Raw genomic sequence first — 24,569 nt, forward strand, 5'->3', positions numbered from 1 at the left:
TTTAATACATACTGGAAATATCAATATGAGCTTATGATTCATCTTCCTCTTTCTACATATTTCCTAGCTCCATCCACTGAGTGAGCCCAGAAGTACTGATAATCCAGTATAGACGAACACTCTGGGACACAGACCAAGGACTTTTAAAGCCACAGAACAGACAGGACCAGTGATCCTGGAAGAGGTGCAGAGCCTGGGGCAGGAAGTGCACAAGATGAGTCCAGACATCCAGTCCTGAAAGCAAAGATGCTCTCCAAGATTACTAGAGTCAAGTGAAGGAGTTCCGTCTGGGTAAAGATGGGACAGTCTGAGCAAGAAAAAAAGAATAACTGTAATAGATTGAAACATACTAAAAATAACAAAATTCATGAGTTTCTATTGATAGTGAAAAATATAACTTTAGCCTTCCCTGGCCCCCCCCTGGGGATTACTAGGCACTAATTCCTTACTATGAAAAGAATCTAGCGGTTACCCTGCTTTTACTAATCATATAATTGATGAAAATTCTACTTCTGTGGAATCATCAAAGGTAACACATGACATAAATAAAAGGAATTATTTTATCTACTACTAAGTAGTAGATGGTCAGTAACCTGGCATGGCTGTGAGGAAAATAATGTCCTAAGTGGCATGTAATAAATGTTAATTATTATCATTATTACTTTTCAAGGGCCACTGAGGGAGCCAAGAAAGGTAGCCAAGCAAGGACACGGAACAGGAAAAAAGACGAACAAGCAGGGTGGAAAATGAGCCTCTGTTATACAAAGATTTAATGGCATCAACCCACAGACCTGGCCCAGGTGCTCAGCAGGCCGACTGACAGGGAGGAGGGAAGGTGAGTTCCCGAGCCGGGGATAAACCAGTACAACAGCTTGAAAACAGGCAATGCTGTCTGTGAAAAGTGGTGGAATCTATTTCCCCTCTAACTGGGCTGGCCTCTGACTTGGTCTGTGGTGGAAGTAAGGGTCTGTGAGGTGAGGCCTGCAGCTCAGGCCTTGGCCAGTGCCAAGGGCTCTGCTCTCACTCTCTCAGAACACCACCTGTGACATCACAATGAAGGCTGGTGCAGCCGGCTGGAGGGCAAGGGTGGGTCAGGAAGGCGGCCAGTATGGACTCCAGCCATGTGAGCAAGGCCATCAGACCCTGAGAGACCACACGGTGCCATCTCACATCTCCTCTCATTCAGTGGGCAAGTCGCTGCTGTCTCAGCTTTTTTTTTTTCTCAAAATATTTATTTATTTGGCTGTGTCAGGTCTTAGTCGTAGCACGTGGGATCTTTGCTGTGGCATGAGGGATCTTTTTCGTTACGGCATATGAACTATTAGTTGCGGTATGTGGGATCTAGTTCCCTGACCAGGGATCGAACCTGGGCTCCCTGAACTGGGAGCCTGGAGTCTTACCCACTGGATCACCAGGGAAGTCCCTGCCTCAGTTTTCTAATGTGTAAAATAACATTAGTAAAACTCATAGGGGTTGGTGTGAGGATTAAATAAGATAACACATAAAAGAAGAGTTCGTGACACATGGATTATCTTATAATTTTTAAAATAAAAGGTCCTCCCATATTTTACCGTGAACTGTCTTCAGGATAACGCTGTCCTACTGCTTCTTGAAGCTGGACATTAAGAAAAGACACATTCTGCCAGGTTTCCTTTTCTCTTATTTTATCAAAAATTGACGTGTAGAAGTCATACATGGTATCCCCCCCTTCCATTAAGAAGAAATTCCTCATGGCCTGTAAGTACTCAACCAACCTGAATGAAGAGAAAATAAGTGACAGAAAAATCTTAGGCTGATAAGATAGGATTCTAGATCAGGATCAGGTATCATTTTTAGTGAAACGCGTTTACACTGTACATTTACTAAAATTAGAAATACTAATACATCTTAAAGATTTTCAAAAATAATAAAAACAGCATATGGTTTACTTTTAATAATCAGAAAGAAGTTATTTTTCTATAACATTGAAGAAAATTTGGCAAAGTCACAAAAGTGTAATAAAAAAAGTTAATCCAAATCTATTCATGATGAATTTCCACTGTTAATATTTAGGGTATGTCTTCCCAGTCTTTTTTCCATGCATTAAAAAAATAGTTCCTACTATAATATATATCCTATTTTTTAAGATTTAAGAAACTTTACATTATTTAAAACTCTGTATAAACATAATTTGTATGAACTTTACGAAGTTCATACATGTAAATGAATATGCCATATTTTAATATGGATGTGCATATTTATGGATATGCCACAATTTAAAGAACTAGTCATCCATTACTAAGTAATTTCATGTTTTTTCTCTGATAGCAAACTTCGTGACAAGCATTTTTGTGTAACAAGCTTTTTCTGTATTTCATTTGGGATAAATTCTCAGAAACAAATTTCACAGTAAAGTTAGGAAAACACTGATGGTCTACTGATCTTCTCAAAAGAAAATTGTTTATTGCCTAACCATTCCCTACTCTAATAAAAATTAGCTTGAAATCTAGGTTTAAAAATAACTTCAGCTATTCTTAAAGTACAATAAACTACCAACTACCTCCCAAATGAAACCACTCCTCATACCTGTAATCTTTTTTTAGAGTTCGCATGAGGTTTCCACAGCAATCTAGATACTGTTTGTCAATATGAGGATAGAGGCAAGATCTCAGCGTTAATTCAAAAGTCTGGCAAGTCACAGATTCTGATGATCTATCCACACATATGTCTCCACCAGCAAACTTCTCGTGAAAGTCACTCTGTTCCAAATACAACCTTTAATATAAAAATATGAGTCTTCTTTGTAAGAGTTGCTGTCAACAGAATTCTCTTTTTAAAAAAAGACATCAATTCTTTTTTTGTCTTTGAATGGAGGTACAGCTGATTTACAATATTATATAAGTTTCAGGTGTACAACATAGTGATTCACAATTTTTAAAGGTTATATAGTTATTATAAAATATTGGCATATTCCCTGTGCTGTACAATATATCCTTGTAGCTTATTTATTTTATACATAGTAATTTGTTATCTCTTAATTCCTCACCCCTATCTCGCCCCTCCCCCTTCCCTCTCCCTACTGGTAAACCAATATTTTGTTCTTTGTATCTGTCAGTCTGTTTCTTTTTTGTCATATTCACCAGTTTCTTGTATTTTTTATTTTTAAAATTTATTTTTTGGCTGCGTTGGGTCTTCGTTGCTGCGCGTGGGCTTTCTCTAGTTGTGGCAAGCAGGTGCTACTCTTCATTGCGGTGCACAGGCTTCTCATTGCGGTGGCTTCTCTTGTTGCGGAGCGTGGGCTCTAGGCACGTGGGCTTCAGAAGCTGTGGCACACGTGCTCAGTAGCTGTGGCTCATGGGCTTAGCTGCTCCGCAGCATGTGGGATCTTCCTGGACCAGGGATTGAACCCGTGTCCCCTGCATTGGCAGGCGGATTCTTAACCACTGACCCACCAGGGAAGCCCTGTATTTTTTAGATTTCCCATATAAGTGATATCATACATTATTTGTTTTTCTCCATCTGACTTACTTCACTAAGCATAATACCCTCTAAGTCCATCCATATTGCTGCAAATGGCAGAATTTCATTCTTTTTAATGACTGAGTAGTATTCCACTGTATACATATACACCACATGTTTATTCATTCATCTCAACAGAATTCTCTTAAATCAAAACTCTGGAGTCCCATATTTACCTTTAGTCGTAAAATTACCAACTATTACAGAAATAAAAATCTTTTTCCTCAAAGTATTCTTTGTGTGAAGCAGACCTTCACAGAGTTGCTTCTGCCTAAAAGATCAAGTACTGAGTAGGTCTTTCTAGCCCTTAGGGTTGAAAGTAGTGAATGACGGCCATTAGACAATAAACAGGGTATTGTGTGGGTATTAATAATTTATTTCATTGGGGCAATTATCTAAAAGCCCCTAAGGGCCAAGATACATCGGGAGGGTCTGACTCAACATGTCCCAGGACCCCTAACTTCCATGAGCGTCTTCTGTATGAGTGACAGCGCTGCCAATGGGCCTAGGGCTCATGATAATCTGTGGACTTTCACAAATAATAAAGAGGCTAAGTTATGTATCTGAAATAAGTGAATGCAATATATTCTTGTATTTCATTCATTAGAAAGGAGAGGCTACAAAGGTTTCTATTTTTAAGGCTGGAAAGCCCTACCTGGCAGAGATAAACAGTTACTAAATATTGCAGCACAGATTCTGCCATTTCAATCATTGAAAATCCTGCAGGTGCGTATCACCTTGCAAAATTAATCGCCAGCAGCGGATCATGAACATCATCCAGTTCAAGATGCCTCTCGGCAATGGACTGCATCTTAATGAGGGTCTCTCTGGTGGCCTGCTGCTCAGTGAGGGCCTGTGCAGTGGAGTCTTCTCCGTGTCGAAGACGAGACTGCACAGACTCCAGAAACAGGGTATACAGACTTTTTCTTTCTGCATCTGAAACATAAAGAAATGTGTAAGGTGCATTATGTTCTAGTAAATAACTAACATTAAGAAATATTAAGTAAACTTATCTAAATATATTATAGCCTGGTATTTTTCCTTTGGCCTATGAAGGTCTATCCCTGTTTTGTTACCCTTACAGTATAGTACCCTTAGTACAACTAAACATTTTTATAACCTCTGTTAGAACAAATAGTTCATGGTTAAACATTCAAAGTATAAGCTAGTTTTTTTCTGAACAGAGTAACAGCTTAAGCAGGAAGCCTGAAAGTAAAGTTACCATTATACTAGATAGCACTATGATAACACTAATAGGAGTCATAATTACATTGGGAAAAACACTTTGAACAGTGGCCCTGGAAAGTTCTTTACGTTTTATTATTCAGTTAAAAAGGAAACATTCCACAAAGTGAAAATATTACTTAAAGTAGATATAATAATTTAAACTAATTAACGTAACATTAAGATGATTTACAAACAAAACAACTAAGGTCACATCTATACCTCTCAAAGCCTTTTTAGACAGTTGATAAAACCTTAAGTATATTGCTTAAATTACATCCAAAAAGACCAGAAATTATATCAAGATTTTCTCAAAACCTATGATCAAGTCTGAACCGCTCACCAACAAATTCCTATCTGCCAGAGTTCATGTCCTCAGGTGCCAAATGCTGCTCTGCATTAAGAAATACCAGAGAATTATTGTCAAAGGACCAGTCCTAAGGCATCAAGAATAAGTAAAATGCATGTGGAACGTATTATCACTGCCTTTCAAACACCGTGATAAAAGTTTCCAACGAGGACAATCTTTTTTCAGTCAGAGCAGCATGATCTATCAATTTGATCATGGTGATCAGTTCCATGAAAATAAAATGCTTTGATTATTTTCAAACTGCAAAATAATGTCATATCTCAGAATGGCAAGCGTGAAGATTGGAGCAGCTGCTCCACCACTAAGGGGTTACCTCTGGCTGTGGCTTGGCACGTGGTGCTCTCCATGCACTGCAGGTTCTTCAGCAGCTGCATTGACTTGCCAGCCATTATGATCTGCTTAAGGACGGGTTTCAGGAAGGACACCATGGTGTGCTGCCTGCTGGAGGGCCCTTGATCACTGCCAGAACTCGCACTAGCGTTATCACTCATTTTTTCTTCATTTTCTGTCTTTTCCGATACACTGTATAGCGTGTAAGTTGCATACCAAAAGTCTCTGTGATTTACCGGAACATTCTTGTTTCTATAGGGATTCAAAAGAATTTTAAACTTTAACTTCTCTTCCTTAAAAACAACAGTATATCTATTCTAGCTTAGGCATGTTGTCCAAACATTCCAAAACACAGTAATATCAATTATTAGTAAAACAATGCAATCTTTAGGTAAAATGGGACAGATGTTTTTACCTGACTTCAGCTTAACACAGAAAAGTGGACAAATACTCTGAATGGCATAGGTAAAATCTAACTATGCAGAAAGTTTCCTGAATTGGAATTAAACAAAATATGATTAATTTGGTTCTCTTTAAAGGTAGAATAAAAGTTTACCCATCTCCTCTGAAAGTAAACTCCAGAATTCCACATCTTTTTTTCCACAACTATTTCCACTGGACTATTTTAACAATGAAACAAGGTGTACTCATCACCCCCTAAGGATAGTCAGAATCCTGTTTTTACAAAAATCCTCATGTGCAACAGAAGAAACAAGACATAATGAGACCCAAGATTCAGCTAAAGAAAGGCCAGTTTTTTTATATGAGCACTGTGTAAACAGGGTTACCTTTCTGTAGCTCTAAGTTACTCTCCCTGATGAGTTAAATGGATAGCTATCAATAAAAACATGTATCCAGGGACTTCCCTGGTGGTGCAGTGGTTAAGAATCTGCCTGCCAATGCAGGGTACACGGGTTCGAGCCCTGGTCTGGGAGGATCCCACATGCTGTGGAGCAACTAAGCCCATGCACCACAACTACTGAGCCTGTGCTCTAGAGCCCGCGAGCCACAACTACTGAAGCTCGCATGCCTAGAGCCCGTGCTCTGCAACAAGAGAAGCCGCCGCAATGAGAAGCCCATGCACTGCAACGAAGAGTAGGCCCCACTCGTCACAACTAGAGAAAGCTCTCATGCAGCAACGCAGCCAAAAATAAAATAAGTAAATAAATTAAAACAAAACAAAACAAAAAACATGTATCTGTACAGAGTGCAGAACTTAAGACTGAGTTAAGAGAGTGCAAATAGTTCTACATTGCAGTTTCCATGATTCTGTTCAGAAAAATCAATTAAGTGAAGGGGAATCATCATAGATTTTATGATGATCAAGATTTTCCTTAATTGTTTTATTAAATATTATACTAAAAAGGTAAAAAGAGCAGCCAATTAGGAGAAATAAATATATTAGAGGCATATTCTGTAATATTTTCACACCTTTTGTCTCATAGATAATTTATTCCCATTGGTTCCCTTTAATGAAGCCATCTGACATCACCTAATTCATTTTAAGGGACTCAGTGTGCCTTTCACCATACCAGCCAGCCCAAAACACACTATCACTCAAAAATATAATTTGCTAATAAGCAAAGCTGTGATTGACATAAAACTTGGAAAAATATTTTTGCACTGGTACCTGATGTCTTCTATAAAAATGCAAAAGAACCTGCCTATGGATCAGGTGAAGCTAACAGAACTGTACGATCTCCACATGGGAGAAGAGAGGTAAAGCCAGCTCCTGCTGTGCCTCCCTCACCTCTGGATGATGAACTCCCGGGCACAGTCGCACAGGTGCCCATGCACGATCCACTCATCTACAGTCTGCAGGTAGGGCCGCACGGTCTCCACCCAGAGCGAGAACAGCAAGGAGACCTGAGGAGACAGTGCAGCACGCACATCCATTCTCAGAACTCCCTCGTCTCTGGATTAAATGAGGTTCGAGCGTTTCTGAAGCACCTTTTAAAAAGTGACCCAATTTCTATGTTTTTTGAAACAAAGTAAGAAATTAAAAATCCTAACCAAAAAAAAAAAAAAAATCCTAACCATATGCTATAAAATCCTTATGAAAAACCTCACCTAAATATGAGAAGACCATATTGTCCATAGCAGGACCCTCTTAGGAGTGAAAGTTACCCAGGGACAAAAGGTCTAAACTGGACAGTCCAAACTGGTATATGGTTATCCTATCCAAATAGTGCTATTAGCAAAATGTCCATTAACAAGCAAGTGATTCTGTTCTACTATAGTTCCTAATAAAAAGAAATTACAGAGCTGAAAGAAATCAACTTTTTATTGAAATGCAGTATCAAAATGGTGAGGCAAAAGAGTCACACCAACAAACTAGGCAAAACACCTAAATTATGTGTCCAAAGAAACATGCGGCTTTCTAGATTAAAGTCTAGATTTGTATTTTTTAAAATTGTGGTAAAAAAATACATAATATAAACTACACTGTCTTAACCATTTTAAAGTGTACAGTTTGGTAGTGTTAAATGTATTCATATTGTTATGAAAACAGACCTCCTAAACCTTTTTCAGGCTACAAAACTGAAACTCTGTACCCATTACCTATCCCATTTTCTCCTCTCCCCCGGTCCCTGGTAACCACCATTCTCTTCTCTGTTTCTATGAATTTGACTACTCTAGATACCTCATATAATAGATCTGTATTTTTATTTAAGAAAGAGTTATTACAAATATCTATAAAAATCAGCTAGGTATTTTTCACATCTTGCTTTTATGTTTTGTTTTATTCTTGCCTCATCCATCTGGTGATCTTGGCAATTATAGATGAAAAGCTAGTTTCCTGCAGCCTCAAATTTAGAATCTAATTTGAAAACTCACAACAACTGTCTGACATACTATTTTTACAAATATCTATGACAGGCTATTGACCACTCCTATGGCTGAGCAGAATTAGTCACACACGGTGGACTAGACAAGGATCCCCACATACAGTTTGCTCAGAGGCTTCTCCAACATTGTCATATTCAAGGATGGCTTTGTACAGGGTGTTGAGCAGGTGAGATGCTCGAACAACATTTCGAGTGTCAGGTGGAACTTCTGCTACTCCAGTACTAAACACTTTGTGCAGAACCTTGAGCTGAGCCAATCGAGGTGACAACTTGTCCACCACTATTGCAAGAGTTATTGTAGTATCTGCAAATATCAAGAAATCAAACTTATTAGCAAGGAAAAATATCTGCATTCAAAATGTGATATAAATGCTAACCTACTTATGGAAAGGCATGGCAAACCGGAGGGTGGCAGGTTTTTTATTGGTTTTTTGTTTTTTTTTCAGTACGTGGGCCCCTCACTGTTGTGGCCTCCCCCGTTGCGGAGGACAGGCTCCGGATGCGCAGGCTCAGTGGCCATGGCTCACGGGCCCAGCCGCTCTGCGGCATGTGGGATCTTCCCGGACCGGGGCACGAACCTGTGTCCCCTGCATCGGCAGGCGGACTCTCAACCACTGTGCCACCAGGGAAGCCCAGGATGGCAGGTTTTAATCTCATGTTACAAGGAACTGATTTCCCCCAAAAAAGAACCCCCTAAAGAAGGAAAAGACAACTCAGCAGAAAAATAATGAATAAAGGAAGTGACAATTCATGGAAAAGGAAATTCAAGCAATTCTTAAACATACAGAAGGATACTCAACCAAACTTATGAAAAATGAATGCAGAATAAAACTACTCTGGGCAAATACAAAACAGACTACAATGGGCTCCTGTTTTAGTGAGGGGAGGCGGAGAGGGTGACTACTAAAGGTAACAAGAGCAAGTCCCTTCGTCAGGATGGCACAGCTCTGAACCCTAAATATGGAGGTGGTCATAGAGATCTACACATGTGATAAAATGTAAAAGAACGGCAGAAAGATACTGCTTACCTCCTTGCAAAAAAACAAGGCCCTGCAAAACTGGTGAAACCCATGTCAGACCTGTAGATTAGTTAATGTACTATGCCAATGTCAATTTCCTAGTTTTGATAACGTCCTATAGGTGTCAACACTGGAGGATGCTGGGTGATGGGAACATGGGACTTCAATGCACTATTTTTTGCATTAGTTGTAAATAAAAGTTAAGGGGGAAAACCTGCATGCACTGGGTTACCCTTTTCACCTGTCATATTGATGAAGACCCAAAAGTTTGATAACACACTGCTAGCAAGACTGGGAACAAACGGGTACTCATATATATTGCTGGCAAGGGTGTAAAGTTATTTATCTGTACCTCCGTAGAGAACAATGTGGCAATATCTACTAAAATCACATATGCCATCACATACTCTTTGACTTAGCAATTCCACTCTCAAGAATTTGTGCTATAGCTAACTTGGTGCACATGTGTACAATTACTTATATGTAAGTGGTTATCACTGCAGCACTGTTGCCAACAGGAAAAGATCAGGTACAGCCCAAATGTCCATCAAAAGGGGACTGGTCTATGATACATCCATACAATAAGATGCTCAATATGTAAAAAAGAACGAGGAGGCTCTTTAAATACTTGTATGGTATATTCCTCAAAATTTAAATTAGAAAGCAATTTGAAGAGAGCAGTTAAAAGACTACTAGGCATGTGTATATGAATACATGTTGCTTGCACATGTCTAAATTATTTCTGGAAGGATGTACAAGAAATAGATCAGTTGGTTGTCTCTGGGCTGGGGAACTAACGCAGCAGGAAAAAATTTCACTGTAAATCTTTCTATACTGCTTGGATTTTTAGAGATATGAATGGCTTAAAAATACAAATTTAAAATAATTTAAAAAAATGAGTGTATCCAGGAGAATTACTTATTTGCCATGTAATTTTCAAATCTTATATTAATTATTAACCTAAATGGCATTCAAAATATGAGTTACATGTGTTATGCATAAAAGGGAAGAATATTTAAATACCATTATTGATGATGCACTTCTCAATTTCTGTAAGTTCCTCTTTGAAACTAATGAAGTATTTGTACAGGGCCCACATGAAAGCCTGGTATGTTCTAAAAGGTGCTTCTGTCGACTTCTTAGGAACGGAACCATTTCCAGGTAACATGCTTTCAGAGCTGTGCCCCATGATTTCATCAATAAACTCCTGGAGTCGAAACACAACCTGGCCATATGCTGCTATTTGTTCTAGCACTGATCGTAAACAGCTCTACAACAGAAGCAAACCAGAATGATTTAAAGTCAGTCTTCTGTAGGCATTCTAATTAATATCCCCTCACTGTAAAATATTTCTTTTGTGACTTTTTTAAACAGTATGCTTAGTAAAAGACAAAGTAAAACGAGTATTTAGTTTTACATTCAGAGGAAACAGTGTAAGCATTAATTTTTATAAAATATAGAACTGTGGCTTACACTTTTTAAAAACACATAAATATAAGGTAAATGTACTGTAGGCAAAAAAATTACAGTAGACAGCTTTCCCAATAAAGAATGACAGAAAATACAAATCAGAACTAAATATGAACACCACAAACAATATAAAAGAATTCTCTAAGCACTATAAAAATACACACTTAATTTTGCCTTTTGGAACTTAAATATATTTAATAGTTAATTTTAATTTTGCAAAATGTTCTAAAGTTACATAACCATGATTTACATAAATCTTATTATTTAATTTTAATTACAATAAATACAAATAACTTACATTTGTCAAATGAGTTACTATAATGTTGTTCCTCACAGTTACCTTTCCATCTATCAGCTGAAATATAAAGAGCTTTTTTACCCCTGAAAGTAACCTGAAATAAAAAGATGAATGTACTTTAAGTTTAGAAAAATATACACTACAGTAATGCCTAAGAAATTTTAATAAAAGATTCAGAAGGGGAGGGTAAGGGAGGACAAAGAGGTCAGATAATTAGAAAACAAGACATCAGTCTTTTTATCTGATTACTTTAAGACTGATTATTTCAATACCATCTTTAAGAAAGTACAAAACAGTATTGTCAAAACATTTCCTCACATACATGATGGTCCAAACAGATCTTCCCACTTTTAAGCATGTCAGTATTATATTTTATGGCAGAGAGAACCAGAAACTGGAAATCTCAGTAGTAACAGCACTACATGTTACATTCTTCATCTTCATTTTTGTATGAACACAGTCTAAATTCTGAGATTCCTGGTTCCTAGGTACAGGGCACAGGTAACTCTCACTGATGTGCTCTGCCTAAAAAGCAGTAAGCAGAAAATTAGAAACCTTAACTTGAATTCAGATATTTAAAAAGTGATAGTCTAATCTTGGTTAAATCATATATGACAGTATTTAAATGGAAAAGAGGTAAATATACCAAAATCTCCATGGTCGACTCTAAAGTTTGGGCTTACTGAGTCTCCCAATCCAAATTTAGGTGTCGACAGGGACCTGATTTGGGTTCATACCTAATGGTCTATTTCTAATATGCATGTGAAAAACCCTCAAACACCTTTCTTCAGAAAACCAAAATTCTGCTTCTCATTAATAAAGTCTTTAGACTATGAATTAGGTTAACAGGTCTTACCACAGGGTTTCCCGAATAACCTGCGTTTCAGTAACAAAAACTCTGTCATCTGGAACATATAATGGGTCACTGGTATACAAGTGTTGGTCCCTATTAGATAACAAACATCAAATGTCAATGAAAAGATTTCTCATTAAGTAAAAGTAGAAGTCTCAAAGAATATGTGTAATTTAGTGGTAATTAAACCAGTAATTGATAAGCAAATAAACATAATACATACTTTAAATTTCCTCCCATATTCATTTTCACAAGTCAACTGAAATACTCTCAGAGAAGCACTTTCAGAGCAATTTTAAGTTTACTGCCGACTTAGGCAAATATTTAAAACTATGTATTGTTGTTTTGGAAAAATAGTAACTATTTTTGCAGTAAGTACACTAAAACAGAAATCAAATAAATGGCCTAATATAAACCAATCCATTCACTTTGAAAATAACAAATCAAAAGACAGATTATAGTTAAATAATTTCACTTTAAAAATAATAATTAAATAACAAAACTGCTTAGGGCTTCCCTGGTGGCGCAGTGGTTGAGAGTCCGCCTGCCGATGCAGGGGACACGGGTTCATACCCCGGTCCAGGAAGATCCCACATGCCGCGGAGCGGCTGGGCCCGTGAGCCACGGCCGCTGAGCCTGCGCGTCCGGAGCCTGTGCTCCGCAATGGGAGAGGCCACAACGGTGAGAGGCCCGCGTAGCGCAAACAAACAAACAAACAACAAAAAAACCCCTGCTTAATTGGAATTGTTAAAAATTTCAAGGAAAAGCAGATTTGAGATTTGTTTTCCCTTCTCACTTGGCTGCCTTGTGAATAAACCCTTTCTGCTGCAAACCTTGGAGTTTCAGCATTTGGCTTGCTGCTCATCAGGCAAATGGCGCTAGTTCGATGAGGAACTGATCACAGGTTAAGTGGCAAGTGCAAAGTGTTATGAAGAATAAGTGACTGAGGAGAGCGGCCAAGATGGCAGAGTAGAAGGACCCTAAGCTCACATCCTCTCATGAGCACAGAAAAATTACAACTAACTGTGGAAAGAAAAACTGATAAAAAACACTGAAACATACCAGAAAATATTAAAGAAGGAACCACAACAAGACAGGTAGGAGAGGCAGACTCGTGATATAATCAAATCTGATACTCCCCAGGTGGGTGACCCACAAACCGGAGAATAATTATATTACAGAGGTTCTCCCACACGTGAGGCATGCCCTAGTCTGGGGGGTCTGGCACCGGGAAGAGGAGCCCCCAGAGCATTTGGCTCTGAAGGCCAGGGGGGCTTGACTGCAGGAGCTCCACAGGATGGAAGGAAATAGAGACTCCACTCTTAAGGGCACAAACAAAATCTCATGAGCACCGAGACGGAGGGCAAAGGCAGCAATATGATAGAAGCCCGGGCCAGACCTACCTGCTGGTCTTGGAGGGTTTCCTGGGGAGGTGGGGGATGGCTGGTGACTCATCCTGGGGACAAAGACACTAGTGGTGGCTATATCAGGGAGCATTCACCTGTGTGAGCTCTCATGGAGGCTGACCTCTTGGCACCAAGACCTGGTCCCACCCAGTAGGCTCTAGGCTCCAGTGTGGGGATGCCACAGGTGAAACAAACTGGGCAGGGACACAGCCCCTCGCCTCAGCAGACAGGCTGCCTAGACTTCCTGAGCCCACAGCCACCCCTACACATGCCCGCAGATACAACCCTGCACACAAGAGGGACAAGACCCAGCTTCACACATCAGTGGGCAGGCACCAGTACCTCCTGCAGGAAGCCTGAAGACGCCCCTGGACCAGTCTTACCCACCAGGGGGCAGACACCAGAAGCAAGAAAACCACAGTCTGCAACAGCTCACTGATGAAATCAAAGAGGAAATAAAAAAATACCTGGAGACAAATGAAAGTGGAAACACAACGATCCAAATCTACTGGACACAGCAAAAGCAGTTCTAAGAGGGATGTTTATAGTGATACAAACCTAACTCAAAGAAGAACAAATAAAACCCAAAATTAGTAAAAGGAAAAATCATAAAGCTCCACAGTGGAAGTAAATGAAATAGAGACAAAAACATAATAGAAAAGATCAATGAAACTAAGAACTGGTTCCTTGAAAAGATAAACAAATTTGGTAATTTGCTTATCAGACTCATCAAAAAAAAAAAAAGAAAAAAAGAGAGAGAAGGCCCAAATCAATAAAATCAGAAATGAATAAGAAGTTACAACTGACACCACAGAAATACAAAGGGTCACAAGAGACTACCACGAGCAACTGTACGCCTAATAAAATGAACAACCTAGAAGAAATGGACAAATTCCTGGGAATGTACAATCTCCCAAGACTGAATCAGGAAGAAATAGAAAATATGAACAGATCAATTTCCAGTAATTAAATTGGATCAGTAATCAAAAAAAATTCCAACGAACAAAAGTCCAGGACCAGACGGCTTCACAGGTGAAGTCTACCAAACGTTTAGACAAGAGTTAACACGTATCCTTCTGAAACTATTCCAAAAAATTGCAGAGGAAGGAACACTTCTGACCTCATTCTACGAGGCCACCATCACCCTGATACCAAAACCAGACAAAGATATCACAAAAAAAGAAAATTACAGGCCAATATCACTGATGAACACAGATGCAAAAGTCCTCAGCAAAATACTAGCAAACTGACTTGAACAATACATTAAAAGGATCATATACCATGATCAAGTGGGGTTTATCCCAGGGATGCAAGGATGATTCAACATTTGCAAATCAATGTGATACATCACATTAATAAATTGAAGAATAAAAATTACATGACCATCTCAATAGATGCAGAAAAAGCTTTTGACAAAATTCAACATACATTTATGATAAAAACTCTAAAAAAAATCGGTGTGGAGGGAACATACCTCAACATAATAAAGGCCATATACGATAAGCCCAGCTAACATCATACTCAAAGGCAAAAGCACTTCCTCTAACATTAGACACAAGACAAGGATGCCCACTCTTGCCACATTTATTCAACATAATTTTGGAAGTCCTAGGCACAGCATCAGAGAAGAAAAAGAAATAAAAGGAATCCAAATTGGAAAAGAAGTAAAACTGTCACTGTTTGCAGATGACATGATAATATATATAAGAAAATCCTAAAGACGCTACCAGAAAACAACTAGAGCTTATCAATGAATTCAGTAAAGTTGCTGGATACAAAATTAATATATAGAAATCTGTTGTATTTCTATACACTAACAATGAAATATCAGAAAGAGAAATTAAAGAAACAATCCCATTTACCATTGCATCAAAAAGAATAAAATACCTCGGAATAAACCTACCTAAGGAGGCAAAGACCTGTACTCCAAAAACTGTAAGACACTGATGAAAGAAACTGAAGAGGATACAAACAGCTGGAAAGATATACCGTATTCTTGGATTGGAAGAATCAATACTGTTAAAATGACCATACTACCTAAGGCAATCTACAGAATGCAATCCCTATCGAATTACCAATGGCATTTTTCACAGAACCAGAACAAGAAAATTTTAAATGTGTATGGAGACACAAAAGACCTTGAATAGCCAAAACAATCTTGAGAAAGAAAAATGAAGGTGGAGGAATCAGGCTCCCTGACTTCAGACTATATTACAAAATTACAATAATTAATACAGTATGGTACTGGCACAAAAACAGACACATAGATCAATGGAACAGGATAGAAAGCCCAGAAATAAACCCACACACTCATGGTTAATTAATCTACAACAAAGGAGGCAAGAATATGCAATGGAGAAAAACAGTCGCTTCAATAACTGGTGCTGGGAAAACTGGACAGCTACATGTAAAAGAATGAAATTAGAACAGACTCTAACACCATATACACAAATAAACTCAAAATGGATTAAAGACCTAAATATAAAACTGGACACTATAAAACTCCTAGAGGTAAATATAGGCAGAAAACTCTTTGACATAAATCGCAGCAATATTTTTTTGGATCCGTCTCCTAGAGTAATGGAAATAAAGAGAAACATAAACAAATGGGACCTAATTAAATTCAAAAGTTTTTGTACAGTAAAGGAAACCATAAGCAAATCAAAAAGACAACCTACTGACAAGGAGAAAATATTTGCAAATGATGCAAATGACAAGGGATTAATTTCCAAAATATATAAACAGCTCATACAGCTTAATTTGAAAAAAAACAAACAACCCAATCAAAAAATGGGTAGAAAACCTAAAGACACTTCTCCAAAGACATACAAGTGGCCAACAGGCACATGAAAAAATGCTCAGTACACTAATTATTGGAGAAATGCAAATCAAAACTACAATGAGGTATCACCTCATACCAGTCAGAATAGCCATCATTAAAAAGTCTACAAATAGGGCTTCCCTGGTGGCGCAGTGGTTGAGAGTCTGCCTGCCAATGCAGGGGACATGGGTTCGTGCCCCGGTCCCGGAAGATCCCACATGCCGCAGAGCGGCTGGGCCCGTGAGCCATGGCTGCTGAGCCTGTGCGTCCAGAGCCTGTGCTCCGCAACGGGAGAGGCCACAACAGTGAGAGGCCCGCATTCTACAAAAAAAAAAAAAAAAGTCTACAAATAATAAATGCTGGAGAGGATGTGGAGAAAAAGGAACCCTCCTCCCCTGCTGGTGGGAATGTAAATTGGTGCAGCCACTATGGAGAACAATGCAGAGGTTCCTTAAAAAACTAAAAACAGAGCCCCAATGTTCATAGCAGCACTATTTACAATAGATAAGACATGGAATCAACCTACATGTACATCAAAAGATGGACAGATGAATGGATAAAGAAGATGTGGTACACACACACACACATATACACACAATGGAATATTACTCAGCCACAAAAAGAATGAAACACTGCCATTTGCAGCAACATGGATGGACCTAGAGATTATCATACTAAGTGAAATAAGTCAGACAGTGAAAGGCAAATATCACATGATATCACTTATATGTGGAATCTAAAAAAATGATAGAAATGAACTTATTTATAAGACATAATTGCACTCATAGGCATAGAATAGAAACTGCTACCAAAGGGGATAGCAGACGGGGGGAGAGATAAATTAGGAGTTTGGGATTAACATATACACCCTACTACATATAAAACAGGTAAACAACAAGGACCTACTGTATAGGATAAGCAACTATATTAAACATCTTGTAATAACTCATAATGGAAAACAATCTGAAAAAGGATTATATACACACACACACACATATATAAATGTATGTATGTATAACAATCACTTTGCTGTATACCTGAAACTAACACAACACTGTTAAATTCAATACTTCAATTTTGAAAACTGTTAAAAAAAAGTTCAAGAAAGCATTTGATTTAAGTCACAATTCAAAACCAAATATTAAAACATCCAAGTTTCCTCTATCAACACATGAAATGGAAAATAGCTTCTTACCAGACAGCAGCTAGATTGGAGTGCAAATGTAAACTATGAGGAAACCTCGAGGACCTGACTGTCCAGTACTGACGGACCACATGTTGTTCCAGCCAGCTTCGGGCATCTGACTCATCTAGTGGAAGGGAATTTATTTACATTTAAGTTATAAGAGTTAACAACAAAATACTTGATCAGCTTTGCTACAAAATCTGGACTTATGATTCCATTCAAATATTCAATTGACAAAGGGTCTTTAAAATAACAGCTACCCAACAACATTTATATATATAATCATTTACTTAAAACCATACACACACACACACACACAGAGACATACAAAATTTAATTGTCACTGCTAGAAAGTAAAAAAAAAAAAAAAAAAAAAAAAATTACTCGATTTTAAAATGACCCATGAATAAAAAGACACAATCAGTATACTTGAATAATTCAATAATCATAAAAGAAATTGAAATGGTAACTTAAGATGTTCCCAAGTACCCCCAAAGCCTCAGGACTAGTAGCAGGGTTTGAAGGATTAGCTATCTTATACAGATTGTAGTAGAAAACAGAAAAAGGGAGAGCTGTCTAACATTTTATGAAGCCAATATAACCCTGCTTCCCAAACCAGATAAAGACATGATAGAAAAAGTAATTCATCGAAGAATAAAGATTAAAAATTCTCAATTAAAAAAGGCTAACCCAATCCAATACTATAGTAAAAAAATAACAGAATGATCAAGGAAGTTTAGCTCAGGAATTCAAGGATGATTCACTATCAAAAAAATCTATCAGTAAAGTACTAGAGTAAAAGTGATGAATTATAGAATTATCTCACAGATAAAGAACAGCACTTGATAAAGTTCAATACTTATTTATAATTAAAGACTCCTAGAAAAACAGGAATAAAAGTCTTAATTTTACAAAGGACACATATCCAGAACCTATGCCAAAAACTATCACACTTAATTAAGGAATTTCAGGGGCAACCCTCTTGGGATTAAAAACTACTCCAGGAAACCCATGCTCATTGCCACTGCTTCCTCTGCAGACTAGAGGGCTGGGAAAGAGACACGGTTAACATGTCATTAAGAAGATATAAGGTATAAGAACTGGCAGGAGGGGCTTCCCTAGTGGCACAGTAGTTAAGAATCTGCCTGCCAATGCAGGGGACACGGGTTTGAGCCCCGGTGTGGGAAGATCCTACATGCCACAGAGCAACTAAGCCCGTGTACCACAACTACTGAGCCCACACGCCACAACTACTGAAGGCCACAAGCCTACAGCCCGTGCTCTGCAACAAGAGAAGCAACTGCAATGAGAAGCCTGCGCACCACAACAAAGAGTAGCCCCCGCTTGTCGCAACTAGAGAAAGCCCACAAAGCAACGAAGACCCAACACAGCCAAAAATAAATAAATAAAATAAATAAATTTATTAAAAAAAAGAAGAACTGGCAGGAGATAAAACTGTCAATATTTGCAAACAATACTGATTGTCTACGCAAAAAACCTAATGGAATCAACAATATATAAGCAGTATGAGAGTTCAGCAAGAATGCTGGATATAAGAACAATTTACAAAAAACAAGTGTCCCCCTACTCCAGCAATAAATAAAACAAAAAAAGACACTATTCACAATAAGAACTATTAACATACACAGAAATTAACAAAGACTTAAGGTCTTTACAAAGAAAATTTCCAAAATCTGGTAAGACATTAAAAAATTAGAATAAATGCAGATATTTTCATAGTAAAGATGTCAGATCTCCCCAAGCTAAATCTATAAATTCAATGCAATCCCAATAAAAATTCCAGCTGGATTTTTAAAAAGGAACTTTTAAAATGTCTTTAGAAGAATAAAAGCCCACAAATAGCTAAGCCTATTTTGAAAAAGAGTAAAGGAGGTGAGGGGGAAACTTGCCTTCTATGTGTTGAAACACAGTACAAAGCCATATAAATAAAAAGTCTGTTCCTCCACAACTCACACTCAGGGAAGAGAACTGAATGTTCAGAAATAAATAAGTGTATAGATACATAATAATGTTAGAACCACAAAGCAATGTGGAAAGAATGGACTGTTGGGAAATCTGCTCATGACATGGGAGAAAAATAAGCTGGACCTTTTAACCTCACTTCATACATAAAAGAGGATCTGGTGGTCACTAAAGAGCTAAACACAAGCTCTAAAAAAGCAAACAGAAGGAAAATACAGGGGAATGTTCTTTTAGAGAAAAATATCAAGGCCCAAATTCTAACCATACCATGAAAAATTCAGATTTGAGTACAATAAGGTATCTTTAAAAATCACAGATTCTGTTTGAAGGATACCATGAACATACAGGTGACTAACTAGAGGAAGAAAATTGCAATGTCTAAAACCTAGAAATTACTATCTAGATATACAAAGAACTCTGAAGTATAGGGATGGGCAAGAATGACATGAAACTCCAAAGAAAAGCAAGCAAAGGATATCAATGGATACATCGTAGAAGGGGCAAGACTGATCCCAAGTACTTATCCTGTGTAGTCAGACAAATGCAAATGAAAACAGCAGACCAAATCAGAGGCGGGGTCCTAATCAAGTAGGTATGAGATTGTGGACCAGGTCCATAATTGGGCATGGCATTAGGGAGAAAGGCTGAAGGCAGTTCAGGCCTGTCCACAAGAGAAGCTATTACAGAAATGAGGTACTGCAAACTGCAGCATCCTACTCAGCCATTAGGAGCAACAGAAGAGATATGCACAGAGTGACATGGACAGATTAAAACAGAGTTAAATGAAAAGAAGAACAGAACAGAGTTTACACAAAGCATAATACCAGTATGTAATTTTAAAAAAGGAATACAACCAACCAAAACAATGTACTTTACAAGAACTCAACATGTTTGAGAACAGATATCAAATACATTAGAACAGGAGCCTGTCACTGGGCTGGCAGAGAAAAGGAAAGGGGAGTGAGAATCAGGAAGGGCAGAAGAGAAGAAATAAACTAAACCAAAAGGCCCTGCACGGGCTGCTGCTGCTGCTCACATGCTCCGAGCTGATTAACCCACACTCTACCCTAAAGGTCCAATTCAAGAATGAAAAAGAAAGGGAAGAGAAAAGAAAGCAGAAAATCGTTAGCATGCTAAATCAGCTTTAACTACTTTATGTGCATTTGGCAAGGTTCAGGTACAATGAACAGGGCTAGGTCACAGACCCCAGCTTCTGGGGTTAGCTTCCCGGCTGTGACCGTGGGAAAAACACTGTAACCATGCCTCTGTTTTTTATCTACAAAATGAGAAGTAGGATTAGATGTTCTAATCTCTAAGGTTGTTTCCAGCTCTTTCTGGATTCTACCAATTCATATTTTTTTTACTAAAAACTGATAAAGCAGACATTCAAATTTAAAATTAAATTGTATGGATCTTTTCCTTTTATTTAGTCACTAACTTTAGCAAAGCCAATCCTTCTCAAAAAAAAAAAAGAAAAAGAAAAGAAAAGAAACAACCATTTAGGACTAACAAAGTTCTCAGAACTATATTAAAAAAAGACCAAAATTGCACTGTAAATGCCCTTTCAACATTAATTCTATAGAGCTACTTCTTAGGCACTACAGAAGAAAGATCTACTAATGGTTTAAAAAGGTTTGTTTTTAAGGACGGCAGAGCTTACCAATATTTTAAACCACATGGAACTGATTCTCAAAGCTTGCCTTTCCTTCTAGAGAATTCTTCTATCAGAAAATGATGCCAGTATCTAAGAACACACACTACCTTTCCAGCTGACTTGAAGTCCCAGCTTTTTGTTTTGATCTTGTTCTTCTAATGGTGTCCTGTCCACCTGAATCCCAGAGTCCTCTCTGCTTAAAGGCTGTTGATCATCTTCATCTTCACTTTCTTCAGACCAATTCTGATTAAAAGAAGGCAATACACCTTACCTTTAGAGCACCTAACAACTGGAGCTATTTAGACTAAAAGATCAAGAAAATTTCAGAAGAAAAGCAAAAACTTTATCAAATAAAACCTTTTTCTACATATCTTGAAAGTTACTATTATAAGATGGAATTAGTTTTGGTGGCAAAATCCCAAGATTTACAGCTCCTTAAGGGATACATATATTTTCTGATCAACTTCCTAGTACCGATGTTTGGGTGCAAAATCTTAATAAAACTTCCATAATAAACCACTCTAATTTAGTGAAGAGTGTTCCTGTTTTAGATAAGTTGCTGTAGGGCAGAAGGACCCATAAAAATCATCTAAATAACTTGGCATGTATTTATATTTTCAGTAGCAAAACCACTGCTACTTACTGGTGTGTCTACATTTGGGCCAAGGTCAATTTCTTCACCTTCCATCAAGTATTTTCCCCAGTCGAAATCGTCTTTCTTTTCTAAAATACAGCAGAAGAATTTCATCAGCTTGATCAAAAATATGTGGGAAGCAATTATACCCCAATAAAGATGTTAAAAAAAAATGTGGGAAAAAAACCCCAAATTACAGTAAAAAGTCTAACAAAACTCATAATAAAATACACTTGGGAAATGAAAGTTCAAAAATATTGAAACACTCAATAAGTTGACATTCTAATACATTAAAAAATTTAATTTCTTTATCTTCAAAAGTGATTTTTCTCTTTATATAACTGAAAGTTTAACTTACAAAGTCAGAACTCATATTTTAAAAGAAAATTTACAACTATAATTGCACTTAAGACAACAGAAATATTTTAGTTTCAGATTTTTTTTACAACTTTTTATAAAATCTCAAAGTCTGGTAATTAAGTCATAAAACCAATTTCTCTTTTATTTGTTATATATATGAAAAGCATTTGGTAACATACCCACTTCTTTATCTCTTGGTGTTTCCACATAATTGCTGTTTGAAGGAGAATCAGACAGACATAGAAGAAGTGACAGTATGGAATAATGTGCATCTGTCTTTAAAACAAGAAATGAAAAATATGAATCACTGAGGTTGGTAAGAGCTTTCTAAACTAGTTTGAGTAAAGAAAAGATAACCCCATGACAGTTATGTCCTCAATTTTTTTTCCTGGTTTAAGAAAACACAAATCATACCTAAATAAATCTCAAACTCTAAACTTGTTTTTATAGTTCAAACATGTACAGACAAGGAACCTGTCAAATAATGCACTACCTGAATCATAATGAGGAATCTCAGACAAACCTAAACTGAGGGACAAGCTACCAAATAATTAGCCTGCTCTCTTCAATAATGTCACGGTCAAAAAAAGAAAGGGTGAGGAATGTTCCAGATCAAAGGACACCAACTGGTGAACCCAAGCAAAAAGTACACAGGAGTTCCTTTTAGTATTCTTCAACTTCTAAGTTTTTTTAAAACTTAAATTGTATTTTAAAAATCACATTTAAAAAAGCTGCCAAAAATGAAAAATACTCCAAATATGCAAATAGTCATAAACTATGCATGGAAAGGAGAGAGGAGGTGAATTAAAATCAAGGAAGGTAAGGAAGTCTCAGGTTACCTCTCCCTATTATATGTTCTATAGTACTTTATGTACAGCTTCATAGTGTTTATCATAATTATAATTAAATAGCTATTCACAACTACTTGGGTAGTGATGATCATGTCTTGTTTATTCCGTATTCCTACCACCCAGTGATGACAGGGACACAGTAGACACTTGGTAAACTTTCCTGGGAATGATAAGGCAATATATCACAAATTCTCTGCTTAGAAATGCGTTAAATTCCTTTAACAAAAAAAAATAATTTTCATTCCATAGAGAAGAGTAGTCTAAAATGTAAATACTTGAAGAAAATAACTCCCAATATATAAATCTATTATTTAGTAATAATTGCTAACATCAGATTGCTTATTTTGGAAGAATTCTGTACACCTGAAACAGGTGAATGTTACCAGTGAAAGAGGAGAGAACTATGTACAGTAAAAGCAAGAGCACACACAGTGCCCTTGCAGACCTCCCTACTTTGCCAAGGACCAGAACTACCGCCCTGTAGCTGCATGGTGATGCACAAAAGCAGCACATGGTCCTGGGAAGAGGACCTGGATGAGGCCATTCCCCTACCCCTTGTTCATTTTTTTTGCTAACATCTGTAAGGGAGCTTGACACCTAGAAGACTGATTAATTGAGGTAATCACTGAACTAAAAATTAGCATTAATGGCTAAAACATAACCTATCAATCAGCTAATATCACGTTTTAACTGAAGTCACTAATAGCATTAAAGAACAAAGAAGACTGCTGCTAAAAGTTAGGGCCCTGGAACTTAACATTTAGATGATACAGGAGACCGTCCAAGATGGCAGACTGGGAAGACCTGCACTCACCTCCTCCTACGGGCACACCAAAATTACAACTATTTACAGAGCAACTATCAGTGAGAATGCTCTGCAGACTAGCAGAACAGATTTTCTGAAGCTAAAGATACAAAGAAGGAACCACAATGAGATGGTTAAGAGGGGTGGAGACATGGTATAGTCAAGACCCATGCTCCCATCCCAGGTCAGTGACCCACAAATAGGAGGATAATTATAACTGCAAAAGTTCTTCACAGGAGTGTGGGGTCTGAGCCCCCTACTGAGCTCCCCTGCATGGGGGTCCTGCATTGGGAAGACAAGCCCCCAGAATGTTTGGCTTTGAAGGCTAGTAGGGCTTATATTCAGGTGACCCAGAAGGCTGTGGGAAATATAGACTCCACTCTTAAATGGCACACACAAAATCTCACATGCTCTGGGACCCAGGGCAGAAGCACTAATCTGAAGGGAGCCTGGGTCAAACCCACCTGCTGATCTTGGAGAACCTCCCAGAGAGGCAGGAGGTAACTGGGTCTCATCCTGGGGACACAGATGCTGCTGGCAGCCATCGTGGGGAGCTTGTTCTACCACAAGGACATTAGTGTGGGCAAGCACCATTTTGGAGTCCTCCTCTAGCTTATTAGCACAGGGGGCTTACCTGTCCACCAGCCAGTCTGTAACAATTCCAGGGCCCCCAGGCCAGCTGCCAGCCATGTGGAGACCCAGCCTTGTCTACCAGTGTGCCCACGACCCAACCCCACCCACCAGTGGGCCAGACCCAGCCCCAGGACCTCCTGGGTCCTGCAGCCAGCTGTGCCAGGACCCGGCATTGCCCACCAGCATCCGGGCAGACCTAACTGAGGCTGAGTCTGGCAGCCAACTGTGCTGAGGACCGTCCTGTGTACCACTGCACCCACAGTAGTCAGCCCACCACAACAGAAGGGTCCATGCAGCCCATAGAGGGGGCACCCACAGAACAAAT

General features: G+C 38.2%; 1 protein-coding gene across 2 annotated transcripts in view; it reads right to left on the reverse strand.

The window, feature by feature from the left end:
* Nucleotides 1-24,569, reverse strand: part of TUBGCP5 (tubulin gamma complex component 5) — a 55,623-nt gene that overhangs the window by 11,299 nt on the left and 19,755 nt on the right. For both annotated transcript variants that reach the window (XM_060153142.1, XM_060153143.1), the window contains exons 4-16: nt 22,135-22,231; nt 21,605-21,684; nt 21,069-21,204; nt 17,334-17,448; nt 11,915-12,004; nt 11,059-11,152; nt 10,314-10,560; nt 8,373-8,575; nt 7,173-7,288; nt 5,406-5,674; nt 4,236-4,434; nt 2,566-2,754; nt 1,572-1,754 (exon numbers count right to left, since the gene is read on the reverse strand). In XM_060153142.1, coding sequence (XP_060009125.1) covers nt 1,572-1,754; nt 2,566-2,754; nt 4,236-4,434; nt 5,406-5,674; nt 7,173-7,288; nt 8,373-8,575; nt 10,314-10,560; nt 11,059-11,152; nt 11,915-12,004; nt 17,334-17,448; nt 21,069-21,204; nt 21,605-21,684; nt 22,135-22,231 — 2,018 coding nt within the window. The remainder of the gene's footprint in view (nt 1-1,571; nt 1,755-2,565; nt 2,755-4,235; nt 4,435-5,405; nt 5,675-7,172; nt 7,289-8,372; nt 8,576-10,313; nt 10,561-11,058; nt 11,153-11,914; nt 12,005-17,333; nt 17,449-21,068; nt 21,205-21,604; nt 21,685-22,134; nt 22,232-24,569) is intronic.

This window comes from Lagenorhynchus albirostris, chromosome 6 (assembly GCF_949774975.1).
Source record: "Lagenorhynchus albirostris chromosome 6, mLagAlb1.1, whole genome shotgun sequence".
Classification (NCBI taxonomy): domain Eukaryota; kingdom Metazoa; phylum Chordata; class Mammalia; order Artiodactyla; family Delphinidae; genus Lagenorhynchus; species Lagenorhynchus albirostris.